The 20,010-nt window shown below is 42.0% G+C and overlaps 1 protein-coding gene across 2 annotated transcripts in view; it reads right to left on the bottom strand.

Moving 5' to 3' along the window:
• The window catches only part of CDKAL1 (CDK5 regulatory subunit associated protein 1 like 1), a 480,236-nt gene that overhangs the window by 343,043 nt on the left and 117,183 nt on the right, over positions 1–20,010 (bottom strand). For both annotated transcript variants that reach the window (XM_054985473.1, XM_054985474.1), the window contains one exon: positions 533–629. In XM_054985473.1, coding sequence (XP_054841448.1) covers positions 533–629 — 97 coding nt within the window. The remainder of the gene's footprint in view (positions 1–532; positions 630–20,010) is intronic.

Genomic DNA, 20,010 nt, shown 5'->3' with positions numbered 1-20,010 from the left:
CATTTGCAGAGATGATGTCCGAGTATTTACCAACTTTTGACACTCATAACTTGATAAATGTTTACATACATACACATTATAAAATTATGATTATTACATTTTTATCTAAGAAGATCGGAGCCAAGTACACAGTTCCACCTGTCTCCCATTCTATTCTCACAACATATGTAGGCGGAAGTTATACAGAAAGACAGAATAGCCACTTGAAAACATGAACCTGTCTATCAAGGTCAGTACTGTGTTCTCTGAAAAACAGTAACTCTCCTGTGTCCCAGGTAGAGGTCTTTCCCATCACTCAATCTTTTTAACTGAAGGTAACAAGGACTGAACCTGGCATCTTCTGCATACAAAGCAGATGCCCTACCACTAAGCCTTGGTCCAGGTCAGCCAGTAAACTTTGTGGCTAAGCAAAGATTTGAATCCGGACTTCTGGATGTAAAAAAAAATGACCTAATACTCTTTCATTATTATAATTCTTGAGTAAACTTTTGGGGTTTGGACTGCAAGTATGTTGCATAAAGAGCCTTCTTACCCCAATAATGCTCAGTCCTTGTAGGTATTCTTGGCGAGGCTGAGCTTGTGGAACACATCCGGCTAGGACAACTTTCTTTTTTCCTTCTTGTGCTTTTCTAAAAAAGTATACAATGATTACTGTCCTTTAATAGCACAGCAAGAATACAGAACATGAACAATGAAGTATGATATGAAGAAAAATACAGAATTCCAGACAAAGGGAATCTTTGGCTGTAGGTATCTTCTGAAGAAGAGTCAGAAAAAGGTAGACTTTTACCAATAATTCTAGGGGAATAACTGGAATGTTTAACCTAAGTCAAACTTTAACCATATGAGACATATGACATGCAATTCCAAAACGCACAGAGGACTCATATTTATAAGGGAAGCACAGCAGAAATTATAGTTAATGAGATAAGTAATTTTCACTGGTTCTTTTTCATAATGGTACTTGGTTGTTCTGAGTACTTCACAAAAAGAAAAAAAAACACTAATGTATATTCCAGCATGCCCATGCAATTTCTAATCAGAGAATGCCTACTCTAAGCAATACCCAGTGGTGACTTTTCTTGCAGTAGGCAAGTAACTGAGTATGCAGTTTTCATGCCAGGTTGCTGCCATAGCCATTCTTTTGGTGGACACCTTTGTAAAACTGTTGCTGACAGGATGTTGGCGATAATAATGAACTTAATGGTGCAGAAAGTGCTTCCAAAACAGCTGAGTACGAGAATTCAAGAGGTACACAAACAATCTATATTATATATTTTAACAAAGCAAAACTAACAGTTCATAAATATGTTCAAACAGTATATGATTGCCTTGTGTGTGTGTATGTACGTACACACACACCTGTGGAATTACAATCACAGAGTCTGGCTTTATAAGAAGAAACCAGAAACAAGCAAAATACAGTAAAATTTTATCACCATGTAAGATGAGATCTATAGCTTCTACTCTGCATGTGCATGCATGCGTGTATAAAGAATAAATGCCATTGCTCAGGTGAGCTGACAGGTAAAACAGGTTGGATCCAGCACTACATTCTCACGGGCACAAGTACTTCCACCTGCAGAGTATGGTAGCCCAAAACATCCACCCCACATTCTGTTCCTGGGGGAGAAGGGCTTTTTGGGAAGCATTTCAGGCTGCCATGGGGATGAGAAGGAGAGAAAGCTGCATTCCACAGGCAAAGACCTGGCACCCTCAGAATCGCTGTGCTGGATCCAAACCACTGTAACACGCAAATCAAAGCAAATGATTTGAGTGTTCAATCTTCTGTAACCCGATACCAGCGTACTAAACCAGGAGAGAGCTTCTCATCAGGGCCTTTCAAGCGTCCCTAAAGCAGGCTTGTTAAAGCTGCCACTGTTCTCAGTAGCAGCCTCTTCCACACCATAAAATGCCTTTCTGGGTATGCCAAAAAGGAACTCACTCTTAAATTTAATTATCCAGAGCATTTTAATCAGCATTTCTCTGAGATATGACATTACAATTTCAGGAAACAGTGTAAAGCAGAATTGTTACAGTGTATTTGTTATGTATTTTCTGGCAACGGTATTTCATTTAGTTTTTAAACTGGTGTGATTGTCATAATTCGCCACCTTAAGTCTTTCTTTGGAGAAAGAAAGTCTAAAAATGTCTTAAAGAAGTTTTACAGTTCTTTCTCCTCAAAAACATTTAAACAGGTTTCCCAACTCCTCTTAGAAAAAAACTCATCAATCTTGCTTGATGTGTTAAGTGGTATGTTAATAGTTTTGATAACCTTAACATTTTGCCAAATGTTCATGAAATATATGTAGGAATTGTGACTATTTTTCAGAGCAAATAGCACAGCAAATATTAAATTTACCTCTCTTTAATTTAAGGTTATCCCTACAGACCTTTATATATTCTCAGAATTTCATTTCATACTATACATTATGAGGTATTTTTAATTATATTTTTCTCTAGATAGGAACCAAAGTATTCAAGATTACTTCTTTTTAATACTCTTTAATGAGGTCTGTTCAGATTAACAAAAGCTTTAGAAATCTAGCTATAAACGGAATATTGCTAGAAAAGCATTAAACTGTTTACACCAAAAGAATACCTCATGGAATTTAAGTAGCATAAACAAATACCTCTCCATTTTCAAAACCTTTTCTACATTTGCAATTAAATGAACTTTACCTTGAATTCTCAATTTAATTGCCTCAGAACACTTTCCTTCCAGACATACAGTTCCATTTAAAATTGATTTACAAAATCTCACTACATAGAATTTTAATAAGGTCAATTTTCTTTTAAAGTCTTGGCATGCTGGAACAGTGTTTCTGAAATTAGAATCCAGGTATCCCGATGGGAGGCGGGGGGCTTGAGGGTACACCAGAGGGTCTGTAAGTTCTTTGCAAGGACACAGAACAAGCCCTTCTCATGCCCATCTGGATACCAAGAAACTTTCAGGTTAAGAATTAGAGTAGAAACATTTCTCCTCAAGAAGAGGAATAACATCCGTTTTCCCCTCTTTCAAACAGGAGGAGTTTGTAAAGCCAGAAATGGTCACTTAGCTTCCAGGTAGCCTGAGATCACCAACCAGAAAGCACATTGAGTGGCTGCTGGGATCTAATAGGTCAGCTGTAGGAACTCTAATTGGCTGAGGAGCACCACGGTGGTACTGTCCTAATTCAGTCACAGTAAGGTATGAAATTAACTGGTTCTAATTCCATTTTCCAAGGCAAAGGACATCATCACAGAATTAAAGAGATACTATTCTTCAATCTTCATCCAAAGACAGAGGTGATAATCAATGTCATATTACAAGTTCAGGTTATTCCCTAAGTACTTAACAGAGGTCTAAGGACACTACTGTCACCTTCTGGACTGCATCAATGAAAAAAGGAAGAGATGCGTAACAGGCCAGGGTTCCTAAACACATCCTGTAGTTTTCTTCTACAATGGTAACTTTAAAAACTTGGCCAGCCCATAACTCAGGGTTATCGGACCCCGGAATCTCAAAAATGACATTCATGGGGCACAGCCTGATGATGTCACATTGAGCAACTGTACTAATGGCACAGCTTCCACTAAACACTAGAAATTATGCCACAATACCTGTGAATGTCTGCATGCCCGAAGTCGTGGCATTAAAGAGATGTGGCAAGAGGAGGTTTATATTTTGTAAACCACTCTGTGTGGGCGTTAAGTTGTCCTGAAGGGTGGTGTCGTGAGTCAGCCTCAGCCTTGACTGGCCACCTTACCTCTTGCCTCAGAGTCCTCCTCAGAAGACGAGCAGGAAGAGCCAGCAGAGGCTACTCTAGAGCCAGAGCCAGCCATGGAAGAGCCAGCAGGGTCTACTCTGGAGCCAGAGCCAGCTGCTGCTCTAGAGGAAACTCAGCAGGAGCAGCCAGAAACCTCTGCGCAGACTGGTGGAAACAAAGACTCCCCCAGAGCAAAAGAGAAGCCTGAGTTCCCTGGGCCAGCAGAGAAGAGGAAGAATAAAGCGAAGGCAGCTCTGTGGGAGCGGAAACCACTCCCTGCAATCAGAGCCCTGGAACTGCCTTGTACCTTGCCCTGCTGAATGACTTACCGGACTCTGACCTTGGCCTGCCCCCTAGACTCTCCCTGCTGCCTGCTCCTCCATCTGATGGACTCCTTGACTCTGACCCCTGGCTTGTTTGTTGGACTCCCACCTGTCTGCTCCTCTGCTGGACTGACACCTTGGCTCTGACCCTCAGCTTGCTGTGACTACTTGCCTGCCTGTTCCTCAGTTGGACTGGTGCCTCTGGCTAGGTTGCGACAGGTGGTATAAAATTGAATGTTCTTATGTTATTATTGCTTCAGGCTCTCACCCATCACTGCCTCTCACCATTTCAATTTTATATTTTTATATTTTTTTAAAAAATATATACCATTTTTCTCCCTCACAGGAATCCAAATCAGCTTATCACATTGTTCTCCACTCCTCTACTCTATCTTCACAACCACGCTGAGAGATTATGATGGGCCCCAGGTCACCTGGTGAGCTTCCACAGCAAACTGGGGATTTGAATATAGTTGCCCCAAGTACTCATCCAATATTCTAACTGCTACACCACACCAGCTCTCCCCCACTGCCTCTCACCATTGCTGTCCTCACAGAGGAGTCACAGCACCCAGTGTTCCTTCCCGCCTCATTTTCCAGGCATCTTGAAAGATAATACCACAATCTGTGCATGCACAACAGGAATTGTCACAGCATGCTGCTGCGATGACAACGGCAAAACGCTGGCGGCCCCCATCCCCAAATCTACTGCCTTAAGCCACCACCTCGTTTTGTCTTATTGTACAGCCAGCCATTTTTGACACCCATACACAGTAAAACACAGTAAAATGAAAGTTAACTGTGGGCTAAATGCAGTTATTTATTGCCAGACTGCTTCTGATCTCCAATTTACATATGCACTTCTTAAAAGAACCTGGCATGCACCAGACTCCCATAAGCCATTAAGTGTGCAATTAGAGAGAGATCCCAACTTGTTGCCCTGAAGCCCTGAGAGCAAGTGGCATAGCCTGAAACCTAGCAACTGGCTTTGCCTAGAGGTTTTGGCTTTATTTGAAGGGCAGCTTGGTACAAAGAGAATGAAGAAGAATAACCTAATGGATAAAGAAAATGTCCTGGCTCTTGCATTGGGCACTCTGCCTTTTTGCTGCTGTGTATCATCAAGTACAAGTATGAATTAACAAGATGAAATATTTGAAGTTGCCCCTTAAAAATTACACTGGCTCCACAAAAGAAGTTTTTCCCTTAGGTTCATCCCACGCCTCTGCTGTAACATTTAATGGTCTGCAATCATACAGGCCTTCACACAATCAGTCCTGGCACATGGCTCTAGGCCTTTAAAAGCTATCCTAGCACCATATAATGAACTCAAGGATGAATGCTAGCCAAATTCCCCCCAGCCAGCTTGGTAACATTAGTTTTTTCTGCTGATGGGGCATGGTCTGCCTTCTGTTGGACCTCTGTGTTCTGCCAAGTTTGCTACTCTTTTCTGTCGAACGTCATTTTGTTTTAGTGTCATTTTGTAACTTCCTTAATAAACTTATATATGGAATATTCAGAGAGCAATCCTAAGCAGACCCTGCCTGGGCCTATTCATTGGTCCTCACTCCTAGGAAACTGTTTCCTTTTGCCCTGTTAAGAGTCTGGCGAATTGTGCAAGCTTACTTATCTCAAAATAATTCCTTCAAGTTTCCCTTTATTGCCAGAATCTTTACAAGTAGTACTCCTCTAAATTCCACCAACCCTCGTAAGAACGTTGAAGACAGTTGCTTGAGCATCCCATTACATAATTAATACAGCAGTATTCTAAGCCTTTTTCTAGGCATACAGATTTGCCTTGGCAAAAACAAATGACGTTTTATCTCCCCATACATCTTTCATATGAAATCAAATCTTTTGCAAATGCATTTTTTCATATCTTAAACAAGAGCATGAAAGAAACTAATCATGAATTAAAGCATATTTATCTCTCAGTCATGCCCTTCCTCCACGGAGCTCAGGGAAGCACACATAGTCTGTGTTTCAATTATCCTCACAACAACCCTGAGAGACAGGTTAGGCTGACAGAGGGCAATGGGTATATGCCACCAGCAAGCTTCCATGTCAGAGCAGAGATCTGAATTTGGGCCCTATGTTCTAGCAACTATGCCAAACTAGCTCCAACATCTTGATTCAAAGAGCTACATCCTATCACCTATCATAATATTTGTTATTTCATCCAAATTTGGTATTACTTGCCACTAGGGATGGACGATTTGAGTTTCCAATTTGGGTACAGTACCTGAATTGGACCCGATTCGCAATGATTCGGAAACCCCAAATCAAATCCGCTTCGGGACAAGGGGTTTAAATGTCCCTTTCCGTGCCGCTCTGCAGCGGCACAGAAAGGTGCATTTAAACCCTGATCAGCTGCTTGGTTGGGGAGATCTCTGCCAAGCAGCTGATCCAGCTGGTGGGGGTTTAAATGCCCCTTTCCATGCTGCTGTGAAGTGGAGCTGCGAAGCTGTGGCGGCAGAGGGGGCAGCTTCCCTGCCACCCTGCTGGTGCGGCGGCGGCAGCAGAGGCGCCGCAGGCCCCAGAGGAGCTGGCTCTGGCCTTCCCCGGTGCCCTGCTGCCTGTTGCAGTGGAGGCAGCATGGGTCCTGGCTTCAGCCTTCTGCACCACCCTGCTGGCTGCTGTGGTGACAGAGGAGGTGGTGCAGGTCCTGAAGGAACCAGCTCCAGCCTTCCCTGCTGCTCTGCTGGCTGCTGCAGCGGCGCGGGCCCCGGAGGAACCAGCTCTGGCCTTCATTGCTGCCGTGCTGGCCGCTGCAGCGGCAGAGAAGGTGGTGCAGGCTCTGGAGGAGCAGGCTCCGGCCTTCCTCACTGGTCAGCTGATTGGCCTCCCCTCTCCCTGCTGGTCAGGTAAGTGGGGTGGATGGGTTTGCCCCAGGGGGGTGGGGGGTTTGCTCCCCATCACTTCAGTATGCTCCAAATCTTTTACGAAGCATACCGAATTGAACTAAATACCAGAATCCCAAAGCTTCTGGATTTTGGGGTTGCATTCCCCTACTTGCCACACACTTTTAAACAATTTTTTTGTTAACATAAAAGCAGGCTAGATCTTTAAAGGACAAAGAAGCACGACAGTAATTAATAAAACTGTCAGCTACCCAGCACTGTAGAAACACTAAGATCTCGTTGAAGTCATAGAAACACAAGCATACTTCATTTAACATGCTCAATGCAATTTACAACACATGGGGAAAATCCTATGCTTAAATTCAGAAAGGACAACATTGTAATCCATAAATGCCATGTTACTTTTTTCTTTGTAATGAAAACCTCCTGCTTAATCTTTCTTCAAATTCAGCCATTTCTTTAGAATGAATCTGTCACAGCTTACTGATTTTTCAGGAGTTTACTGAGACTACCATAATCTCTCTTCCTTTCCTAACTGACTCATAATAAAGCTTCCATGCTTTAACTTCTAAAAATTCTCCATACAGAGAAAGAACTTACATCTCTGCTGATTCAGCTGTGGGGGGGACTGAAAATGCAGAGTGTAACCATAATAACAACATTCGATTTATATACCGCCCTTCAGGACAACTTAATGCCCACTCAGAGCAGTTTACAAAGTATGTTACTATTGGTTGTTGTAGATTCCCCGGGCTGTATAGCCGTGGTCTTGGCATTGTAGTTCCTGACGTTTCGCCAGCAGCTGTGGCTGGCATCTTCAGAGGTGTAGCACCAAAAGACTATTACTATTATCACCCATCCTCCGTCAGCTGCACTGGTTACCGGTTGAGTATCGGGTCCGGTTCAAGGTTCTAGTGCTGACCTATAAAACCCTATGCAGACTGGGCCCAGCATACCTTCAGGATCGCCTCTCCCCATATGTTCCCCAGAGGTCACTTCGATCAGCCAATAAGCACTTGCTGATGTTCCCTGGCCCCAGGGGGGGTCCACCTGGCCTCTACCAGAGCCAGGGCCTTTTCGGTCCTGGCTCCAACCTGGTGGAACTCTCTGTCTGAGGAAACTAGGGCCCGGCAGGATTTGTTATCTTTCCGCTGGGCCTGCAAGATGGAGATGTTCCGCCAGGCATTTGGTGGGGGCTAGGCTGTCCTCTCGCCGGCCATACTGCTGAAGACCGTCCACCACCCATGTAGGAGGTCGTAAGTGTGATGCAGGGCATGATGCAAGAGCCAAGCCTTGTGTCTAAAATGCTGTATTTTAAAATTTATATCCGCCAATTTTAATTGTATATGGAATAATGTTTTAATGTTTTTATAATGTTTTTATTGTTTTTAATCTTTATGTAAAAATCATATGTTGTTATACCGCCCTGAGCTTGTCTGACAGGGAGGGTGGTCTAGAAGTGCAATAAAATAAATAAATAAATAGAAACTTTAAAGAGAGAGAAGTTAAATCCATTATCTGCTTGTACTGTGGGTGCAGCAGCTGAACATAGAAGATTCCACGATGGCACAACAGAACTCTTTCTGCAATCCATATCATTGCCATTTACTATTCTCTGCTGCTACAATCTTCACTCCTGCATTGCTTCAAGGCCAAAGATGGCCATCCTGGCCCTTTCAAGGCAAACTGAAAGCTGACATAGTCCTGTTTTGGTCTTTAGAGCTGGAAAGTTATACTACAGAACTATGGCAGCTATGTATGTATTCTCCCTCCACCTATGATTAAAGTATTCATTTTCTTTGCAAAGAATCTTACAGTTTCCTTTGCAGGCTAATTAGACAACATTTTGCAAGTTGCACAGTAAAAGTAAATACCATTCATACCCATTTACTTCAATACCTCAGGTGTTTCATTAGGCTGCCACATATATGCCAAGAATATATATCTACAATATATCTGAACTGGGTCACCAGTTGATTTCTGAGCTCAATTTAGGTTTAAACTTTAAGAACCTAGACAGCCTGGGACCACAGTATCTCAAGGACCACCTTCTCCCATAGAGACCTACCCAGAGCTGATATGCGTAGAGGTCACAGTCTGTGGGCCTCCACCAGCAAAGGTGAGGTAGATGGCCTCAAAACAGAAAGCCTTTCCAAATGGAGGGGAGGGATCCCACCCTGATTTCTGTGACAGCAGCACCGCAGAGGCTATTCTTTATCCTCATAATCCTTCCTTGGCAGTGCTTGGTCAGTTGGTAAAATCATTCTCTTTTAATGGGCTTTTAGAGTTTCCTTGCAAGATGTATTTTAATGTTTGCTCCTGTTATGAGATTAATGCTTTCTAATATTATCTAGTGAGTTTTTACTGTGCTAGCTTTGGTGTGTTTTTTTTAATCTGCTGATTGCTTTTGCTATTGTATTGTGAAATGAGGATCCTCTGTGGGAAGTAACAGTAGAAATATTTTAATAAATAAGTTAATAAGAAAAAGTCTACTAAAGGTTATACAAATGGCTAAAATCAAATGTGCCAATAGTCAGCCAATATTTTTTTTAAAAACCTTAGTAAAAGTCTTTAAGCAGACACAATTCCCCCTTCTCTCACACACAGAATGAAGTAAGATGGCACGTACTCTGATACTATGTACATCATATAGTAATGCTTTTTAAAATTTGCAATAGCTATTTCCCCTGTGTATTTCAATGGCCCATGAATTCATTTCCAAACGAACGATTATCCAGTATAAATTGTACAAGAATTTTCAGGCACCATCATCCACTGAGTGTAGATCTAAAATCTCAGGGGAGGAAAAACTGTGCTAAATATTTTTCATGAGTGAGGGATCCACAAAGACTTGTGGGGGCATCTCATTTCCCCACCTCCACTCTTTGCTCTTTCCCATTCCAGAAAGTCCCACAGCTTCTCCCCCTTTCCTGCTTCATTCTCTTCCCACCCATCAGCCAACTTACCTTTATCTGGTTCCCTGTCTTCAGCTCTCCCAACTTCCCTCTATCTGGTTTTCCCTGAGAAAACTCTACTTGGTTGTGGCTGCTGGGTTATGCAGTGCCAGTTATTAGCCGGACTCAGTTGTGCAGTAGTGGTTCAAGCTTGCATCTTTCAGATCCTAGTTTAAACCTCTCTAACCGCTAATCTCTCTAACTGCTTTTGTGGGATGGTTGCAGTTAACCAATAGCAAGCAGCTGCCTTGAGTCATGCAAGTAGGGTGGTTGGTGAGCGGCTTGGTGGTTGCTAGGCCTGCTCTTCTGTCAAAGGTCAGAACAGCCCTGGAAAGGACCCTGGCAAGAATCAAAGCTTGAAGCTGACAATACTGTTACAGCAGCCTAGCAACTCCTATACTAGCCACTGAGACAACATTTATTTCTTAAAGCTACAGGTACGGCTTCTATTATTGGGGGTAGGGTGTTAACTTCTCCAATGTAGCTTTTCTTAGATTGAGACTTTATTTGTAGGAAGGTATGTCTTATCTGTATATGGGCCTAATCTCCGGATTCAAGTTTCCAAAGATAAGAAATAGATATAAAAATACTACACTTTGGATAAAGGATTGCCATCTAGGACTCAGGATTGAGGCTTCCTCCCATACCCCAAGTGGCCATTAAACAAAAAATCAACAGACCAATATTGCCACCTGCTGGTAATTATTGAACAATATGCAATACAGTTTAATGAAACACAATCTATGCTGATTTAAAGAAGTTAAAATGAATGTCGTTTTCCATTTTTCCAGGCCCAATTCAAGAATTACAAGAGTGTTCAGCTTCTGAAAGACGGCAGTAATCCAGATTAATTTATTCTCCATCTCCATTTTATTTATGGAACCAGGACCATCAGAAGAGGCCGATACTGCCAAGTATGGTTGATGGTCCCCTCCTGGGGACGGAGGATCTCCCACTCCCATCCTCCACTCCCTGCCCCTGCTTGCCTGGCTGGCGAGGGAGGCACGGGCCTCCCAGGGGTGCATTCCTGGGTGGTATGGCATGCTCCTGTGGGCCTGATCTGGCCTGAATTGGGCTGGATCGGGCCACTGTGGAGCGAGGTAGCACTCCCATGCTCTGCAGCAGCCGGATCCAGGCCGATTCAGGCCCAAATTGGCCTGCATCTGGCCAGATTGGGTCGCTGTGGAGCACAGGAAGAATCCTGCACACTGCAGTGGCCTGTTCTGGGCTGATCTGGGCCGCTGCAGCACGCAAGGGCACTCATGCACTCCACAGCGGTGCGATTTGAGCTGAATCTGGCTTGATTCAGCCAATGAGATACCATCACTTCTCAGAAGTGATATCATCATGCAGGCCCCGGAAGTGCGTGCAGAGCAGGTTAGGTGCCAGGTCCCCCACTTCCCACCAGGAGAACAGGGGGACCTGGCAACCCTACTGCTAAGGCACCTACTGATCATGCTCCAGCAGCACCAGAGGCCACCTTGCCAGAGCCTGCAAGGGAGACCTTGCCATCGGCCTCTAAGACAGCCACTATGCTTTTGCCGGGCAGGATGTAAACTCAGGCTCATTGACATCAACAGGCCAGGGTCAAGGTAGCACAAAGGAAACAAAATGTCAGATTGGCAGTGCACAATCTCTGCCTGGATCCAGAAGAGGATCTTAACAGGATCTTGGCCAAAGCACAGGAACCTCAACACCTACCAGCAATGGCAGCTGAGCCAGATTAATTTTCAGCTTATTCAGGCTGAAGCTTGGGAAGACTGCACTGCTGGATCAACTGTTTAACTAGGCACAAGCCTTGCGCTCCTTGCATCCAGTGGCACCCAGGTCTCACCAGCTAATCCTGAGGCCCTGCTCCAGGGGATATTAGGCTAGGCCTGCCAGCATAGTGCAGAACATAGCTAATAACATCTTCACAGCCACTCACAAGCAGACATTAATAGGTGATGTTGCAATGAGGTTCTCATTCTGGATGTGTATTGATTAAAAATTAATAGAAACTGAAAAACTAGATATAGTATGCTACATATCAGCTTCCTGATATGGTATGCTACAGTTTTCTCATATTAAGGCACAATCTCAGAATTTGATGTCAAAACTGCCTATGAAGGAGAAAGAATTCTAAGCTCTACATGTGGGGTGCAAAATTGATACAGAATTACTTCTGACAACCTGAATTCTCTTCCCACCACACTAATTCTGAGGAAGCACAGTTGTATGAGAGGATTATTTCACTTTTGTTCCTGCACAAACTGGATTAATAAAATTCTACTAAGAAATGGTATTCAGACCCAGGAGGTACAAATATTCATTTTTAAAAGTTTATTTAACTAGACCATATTGTAATTTAAGTCCTTAAGACCTTTTTTCTAACAAGACCTTACCTGAAGCAAGCACCCTAGTTTCAGGACCTTCACCGTCGCCTCTTTATCCCCTTATTCATTTCCATTACTTCCTGTAATTCCTTTCACACATTATCTTTCCCTTATCTTTCTTAATATGGTCTTCAAATGCTTTGATCAGAATCCAGATCATTTGTGTGTTCTGTAAATCACTAAGCTATGGCTAAACAAATGCTAATCCTATCATTCAGAGCCCATTGTATTCCATGGTTTATTATTCAATGTTAGTAACTGCAACATCACCAAAATAGTGTGTGATATGTATGTGTGTGTGTATTTGTATATATATGTGTGTGTGTGTGTGTGTGTGTGTGTGTGTATGTATGTATGTATGTATATGTGTGTATATATAAAAACAGATTAACAAAGTCAATTTCATTAAAAATTATGGATGCAGTAAAATGGATTTTTTCAAAACCTGGACTCAGAAAAAAATGCAAGCCTAAGCAGCAAATTTTTCCTGAGTTATGACCATGGCACTTTACAGGTATCACCGTCCTTTATGCAAAGCATAAAATGGTTGAAAAACACAACACGTTCCACAGGAATGAGCTGCACTCCCCTGTAGGAGGTGGTTCATAGCTTGGGGGTGCTGCTGAATCCTGGTCTACAGCTGGAAGTTCAAGTCTCCTTCATGGCACATAGTGATTTTTATTAACTACACAGCTAAGGTCCGTGAGAGTTGGCCATGTAATTCAGTGGTCTGTGCTGGGCTGCCTTTGCAAAGTTTTTGGAAGCTTCAATGCATGCAAAAATGTGGCAATCAGATTGCAGTTGGGGTTTGCATGTAGAGAAAATGCCTGTGCTAAAGTAGCTGCACTGGCTGCTTGTTTCTGAGCATGATTCAAGGTCCTGGTGGTTAACTCTGAAGCCCTACGCAGTTTGAGACTGAGGTACCTGCCTGTACAATAGCCCAGCTCGCCAGTTATACTCTCTGTAGGTAAGGTAGACTGCAATGACAGGGTTTGTTCGCTGGCAGTGTTCAGTGGTGGCACCCTGCCTGTATAGTGAGTCTTTCTGGTGGTTCTCTGCAGGCATTCATACACCAACAGTACAATCCTAAACACAGTTACTCCAGACTAAATCAATTGATTTCAATGGGCTTAGATTGGAGTAACTCTGCGTAGGGTTGTACTGCAAATGAAAATTTCTCTTTTCTCAGTCTTTTAAAGGATTTTTATCCCATGATTTACCTGGTTAATATATCTTCTCTTAAGGCCCAAATCTAAATATCTTAGATATTTTAAGGCCTGTATTCCTCCTATGCTGGTTTTGGCTTGCTTTTATGAGGCTTTGTGTTGATTTTATCACCAATATACTAATGTTTTTACAGCTGATGGTTTGATATGTTTTGATGACTAGGTTAGTTTAATTGGGTAGATCATTTAAATTTAAATCTTAGTTATTTTACTTATTTTAGGCTGGAAGTGATCTCTCAAACAGACGCACTGGAGAGGTGGCATTGCAACCTTCTAAATAAGTAAAGTGATTAAGTACTGCACGCATACGTGCTTTGGTACAATTCTATGCCTACATTTTCCCTCCAGAGATAACTTGTCCAAAATTGTACAGCAGCTCTGAAAGTAAGGTATTGTTATGAAAACAAAATAAGTATGTTGTGAAAGTATGAAGGTAGTGTCTATACTGAATATGCAACTGTAGTTTCACAGTATGCAATTCCTGAGTACCTGGGTCTAAGACACTTTTGACTTCCACTTGAAAACTCCTCAAAGGATAATTATCTGAAACTGAAAGCTTAAAGAAGTAAAACTTTAAAAAGAGTACCCACAGGAACATATACCTGACAATATCTAAGGTACTCTCAAAGTAATTTTGAAAATAATACTGTCATGTTTTCAAGCATTGTTTGGGGGGAAAGATCAGTGTTCACCCTTAACTATAGGTCTCATTACTTCATGGCATCAAAATTCAGAGAGATACACAAAAAAGAAAGGGAACAGAGGTCAAATGCAGTCTAGATTAAACAATGCAAAAGCTGTACATCTCCTAGAGAGAAAGAGGTATCCCAGGGTGTAGATATCCCATAATACATTTTTTACATTAGCTCCAAGTCAAAGATAACAAAGGTTGTCAAGGTGATGTAGTTGTTACAGGAGATCTGGAGGGCAGGTGGAAAAACTGAATCAGGAAGTGGGTTAACAGCTCTGGAAAGTGGCCAGACTTTAATCACTAAAGATTTTAATTACTCAAATGGATTGGTAAAATGAAGACAGAAAAAAAATCAGCTTCAAATACTGGACCTCGTTTCTGGATATAATAATAAGATTACCTTCAAAGTTTGCTAAAGAATATATATAATCAGAACTGGACCTACTGGAAGGAAGTTGAAAGTAAATGAAATGTGACAATCATTTTTATCAAACCAGAGAATAAGGCAAAGTAGTAAGAAAGCCACATGCTTAGACTAATTAAAAAGTTTCAAAGATAGTGTTGCAAATATTATAGTATACTTTTGTACAGAAATTATCAATTCGAGAAGGCATCAAACATCTGTAGGCAACAAAATTCAGATATAGGGGTTATTTTGGTTGATGATCAGGCCATGACAATGTAGGTGGCGTCCAAAAGAAATACTTCCTCTTTGACTTTGCCCTTGAAACAACAATGTACAAATTCCATTATACAGCCTTGGGAATTAAACAAATCCTTGTTACAACAATAGCTTGTAAAGAAATTTTTGCTAAGATGTGACAGCAAAAAAAAATATGCATTGTATCGTTGGTAGTATATAATACTATGTGCTCTGTTAAGATCCACTCTTTCAGGAATGTTAAGTGTTTCCTTTACATTTTATCTCTGTCATGTGAGAGCCTTTCTGGACAAATTACAGTAAAAGCTTTGTTACTCAGCACTTAATTATCCTTTTAGCCAGCATCAAAGGGCAGGTTCCTGCCCCTCCACTGACACACCTCTGTACACCACACTCTGTGTCTCTAGACAGCCAGCTTGACACCTCTGACTGTTGCTGGACTTCTGACAGATGGTCCTGCCACCTGATTATTCTCGGATGTCTCCTCACTCAGACTGCTGTGAGTAGAGGGATCCTGGACGGCAGATGTGCTTGTCTGCCTGCTTCACAAGACAGCTCCCTGGCTTCCGGGGGGGGGGGGGATGGGGAAAAGTCCACAAGATGTGGGGGATGTAGACTTTCGCAGTAGGGTAGGGTGGGGTTTGGTCACTCTAAGTAGGGAGCACGGCAAAACAATATGCTTGAGAATTCAGCACATCTGATTAATTGGCAACACCCATTTCCCAAGAATGCTGGATAACAAAGCTTTTTAAAAACCCTTTTGCCATACTATATAAACGTTTCTCATACGTTGTATGCAATGTTTAGCCAGTACTGGATGTGTTATGATATTGGGCTGGATCTCACAATCAGGGGATACAATAATCATGGCTCTTTCCCACACACATCCCATAGCTGTTTCTCTTCCCAGAAAAGTTTGTTTCCAGAGTTGCAGAACCCATGTAGTCTAATAGCCGCATAGATTAGGAGGCTGCAGTGGAGACTGGCCAAAATCATACTCTCTTTCCTGCACTGCTAAGAATGTGAGAAAGGGTGCTTTCGCCCCCTTTCCACTGCAGCCTCCCAACCTGTGTGTTTATAGGGGGATGTGGGAAATATCTGCACCCATCAGTGCCTTCTGCTAATGGATTGTGGGATCCAACCCATTTTACATCAAGTAAACTGCCAGTCCTCCTGAGACAGCAAAATTATTGTTACAGTGTGCAGCATGTACTCACGCAAGTGTCACAGGTGCATTTGGTAATGCTTGTGATATGAGTGACAAATGATGCAAATCCCATATCCCATGCCTGTGTTACTTAATCATTAATTTTAAGACTGTTTTTTGAAACAAAGCTCTCCTCCATGTACTACCAGTGAATTTTTTAAGAATGATAATGGAAACACTACTACATAGCAAATGAAGAACCCTGAAAACACACAAACACACCCCCTGTGGTGTAAAAAACACCATCGAATATGATTATGTTCCGTGCCAGAAGTATTCCTCATGAGACCAGTATACATGTACATCCAGCCCTCAAAATAGCTATTTGTGGGTGATATTTCTAAGAATCAAAAAACTACTCATGATGGATCCCAGAGTGTTCAACAATGCCAGAGGAGGGACTGAAGAAGGAATTTTGTCTGGCATAAGGAAGTTCACAGAAGAATGACAACATATCATGAGTTTTAGATCTTAACATTTATGCCACCTTTGTTGCATGGATTCCAACACATTCAGGCAAGTAAAAGGAATTAGAAAGGCAGAACAGATATGACAACCATTCTATCTGCTTTCTTCCAAGATGCTACTTCTTTCCACTCATTCAGCACTCTTTTCCATGGTGTGGGCATTACTCTAGCACTAGAAGCTTCCTCTTCATGCCACACCAGTTTCAATAAGTAAGCCAGGATGCACCTAGCACCAGAAGAAAGCACTTCACAGCAGAAGACTGCCTCCATTACAGATGAAGAGGGGTGCAAACGGAAGCAAGGCTTAAGAGTCTGAGATTCTGAATTAGCTTGGTGTACTTTGCTAAGATATTTTGGAGTGAATTCCCAAAGGGTGCAAACCCTGTAAATTAGCTGCTTGGGATGCATGGGACACTATATGAGATCATGTCATTGCAATTGCTGGAGTATGCGCTTTGTGGCTCACAAGGGGGGGGGGGGACAGACTCATGTCAACATTCTTTGACCACCCAGACCTCTAAAGCTTACATGAATATATGATTCATTTCTAAAGATTACAGGCCCCAAACCAACCAACAGCCTTCCTGATGATACATGCATCATACAAAATCCCTAAACAACACTTAGATGCTTTCTGGAAGCACATTTACAGATAAATCCTACCCATGTTTACTTAGAAGAGTTCAAATGAGTGAGCATAGTGTTCTCTGAATCTGCAGTCCCAAAGAGTAACCTTAAAGCCTGACTTTAGAAAGCACAATCTACTGAGAATATGGATGCCAGTTATATTTTATATACTACCTCTAAAGGCGTATTAACATATATAAATATCATCAAAGTATTCTACTATGATACAATCTAGTCTTGCTTTTAATGTACAAACAAGTATACTACAGCACTGGTGAAAGGCACTGCTTACAATGGGAAAATATTTCTGAAGTATACATTTTTAACTAGAATATTACCACAACTATTACCACAGCACTGCAGAAATTGCCTATTGGACCTAGTTCCCAATGATAAAGCTCAGAAGTGCAGTAAGTCAGTTCAAACAAAGCTTTCATGCACTTATATGGCTAAAGTTGGACTCTCATCAGGGCAGCTGCATCTGTCAAACAGTATCCAATCTGCATATTGATTTTGCTTCCTTCCATATTTGTATTTATGAAGTTCTTTGGAATATATTTAGGATCCGAAAAGATTCCTGCGTCATAATGCTAGTGTGACAAAAAACCCTCATTGTCATGGAATTTAAGGTAAGCTGGAGGCAATTTCTTAGTATGTAAGATTAAGCTTTCCACATGTTCATATCCTAATCCTTTCAAGTTAGTATTTTAAAACAGATTAAATTCAAATGCAACTTGTATATTGGAACATGCAGCCTCTAGGAGATGAGAAAATAATCAGTCACTGAAAACTGTCATGCCCTCCATCATTGCTGATGTGGTGGGAGAGAAGAAAGTTTGCAATACAGACACAGTGCAATCCTATGAAGAGTTACTCCAGTCTACACCCATTGACTTCAGTAAGCTTAGACTGGAGTAACTCTGCATGGGATTGCACTGTTAGGGTTGTAAGTGCCACCATACCAGAGGTTTGTTTTGCAGCATTCCTTGCTCTGCAGTCAGTCAGAAGTATGGTTGTTGTGGGTTTTCCGGGCTGTATTGCCGTGGTCTTGGCATTGTAGTTCCTGACGTTTCGCCAGCAGCTGTGACTGGCATCTTCAGAGGTGTAGCACCAAAAGACAGAGATCTCTCAGTGTCACAGTGTGGAAAAGATGTTGGCAGGTCATTTGTATCTACTCAGGAGGGGTGGGGTTGAGCTGAGTCATCCTGTAAGAGTTTCCCAGGGTGTGGAATGCTAATGGAGGGAGGCTTCACTGTATCCTGAGGAGGTTTATTTGCATATGGATTGGTGCTTGATGTGCTAATCTTCTCTGCAGGGCTATTGTTGAGTATAGAGTGTTTTGTTAGCCTGGTGTTTTTCAGAACTGGAAACCATGCTCTGTTCATTCTTAATGTTTCTTCTTTCCTGTTGAAGTTTTGCTTATGCTTGTGAATTTTAATGGCTTTCCTGTGCAGTCTGACAAAGTAGTTGGAAGTGTTGTCCAGTATTTTAGTGTCCTGGAATAGGATAGTGTGTCCTGTTTGAGTTAGGCTATGTTCAGCCACTGCTGATTTTTCAGGTTGTCCAAGTCTGCAGTGTCTTTCATGTTCTTTTATTCTTGTCTGGATGCTACACTTTGTGGTCCGATGTAAACTTGTCCACAGCTGCAGGGTATACGGTATACTCCTGCAGAGGTGAGGGGGTCTCTACTGCTGGCGAAACGTCAGGAACTACAATGCCAAGACCACGGCAATACAGCCCGGAAAACCCACAACAACCATTGTTCTCCGGCCGTGAAAGCCTTCGACAATAAGTCAGAAGTATGTTTGACTATTTTTACGTATCCTTCCTGAATAGGCACCTCTGATTGGCAGAAACTCTATCAGGTTACATGTTGATCTCCCATATCCTTTCACAGTTTATTTCCCTTACTGAGATGGATGCAGCTAAATAAAGAGTAAATATGGAATTGTTATAAATAGTAGTTGGACAAAAAGGAAACCTGATTAATTCTCACTCCATTGGGGAGACAGACTTGTGTAAACTGGTATTATTATGACCACTCCAACACTCTTTTGTCCTACTTGCACTTCTTTTCTCCAAAGAGACACACGCTGTCCATACTGAGGGTGTGATCCGGCACCACATAGGAGCTTTTAATCTTAGAACTCCAGGCAGAAAACACCCACATGCAAATTAAAAATAGGGATTTGAGTTACATAGCTGTAACATCACCTGTACTGCACAAAGGTTAGCTTTAAGTGGGAAGCTGTGTTGGTCTGCAGTAGAATAGCAGGACTGGAGTTCACTGGCACCTTAGAGATCAACAAGATTTCCAGCATGTAAGCTTTTGAGAGTCAGAGTTCCCTTTTTCAGAAAATCTTGTTGGTCTCGAAGGTGCCAGTGGATCCAAATCCTGCCGTACCCCACAAAGTATGAGAGAATGAGCTATACAGCGTCTCAGTCAATAACAGTATCCTTGCTCTACCATTACGCCGTCAAAACAAGGAATTTTTGTGATTTCATTTGAAGCTGCATCTTAAAGAGGTACCTATACTTTTGCAGGGGTATTAGAAATCAGGAAAGTCACATTTACAGCTGTATTCTTCATATTTAGAATAGAAAGGCTACACTGCTGAACAATTGGTGGGGCCTTTTTTTTTTTACTTGTGACCTTGATTTTCTGTTTCTGGTGTTTTTCTTTACCTTCTTCTACAACTGGGGTGATAAATCACGAGTCCAACTGATGAACAGGAGTGTTAATTTACAGCAGACTGCCTTGGCAGTTAGATACATACATATATAAACACATCTAAAATTACAAGACTAGTACATTTTGTCATGCTCACTGAATGAGCTTGAGTGGAAACTAGTAGGAACAGCTTTACTGTTA

Source organism: Eublepharis macularius, chromosome 7 (assembly GCF_028583425.1).
Source record: "Eublepharis macularius isolate TG4126 chromosome 7, MPM_Emac_v1.0, whole genome shotgun sequence".
Taxonomy (NCBI): domain Eukaryota; kingdom Metazoa; phylum Chordata; class Lepidosauria; order Squamata; family Eublepharidae; genus Eublepharis; species Eublepharis macularius.
This window is presented reverse-complemented; position numbering and strand designations above follow the sequence as displayed.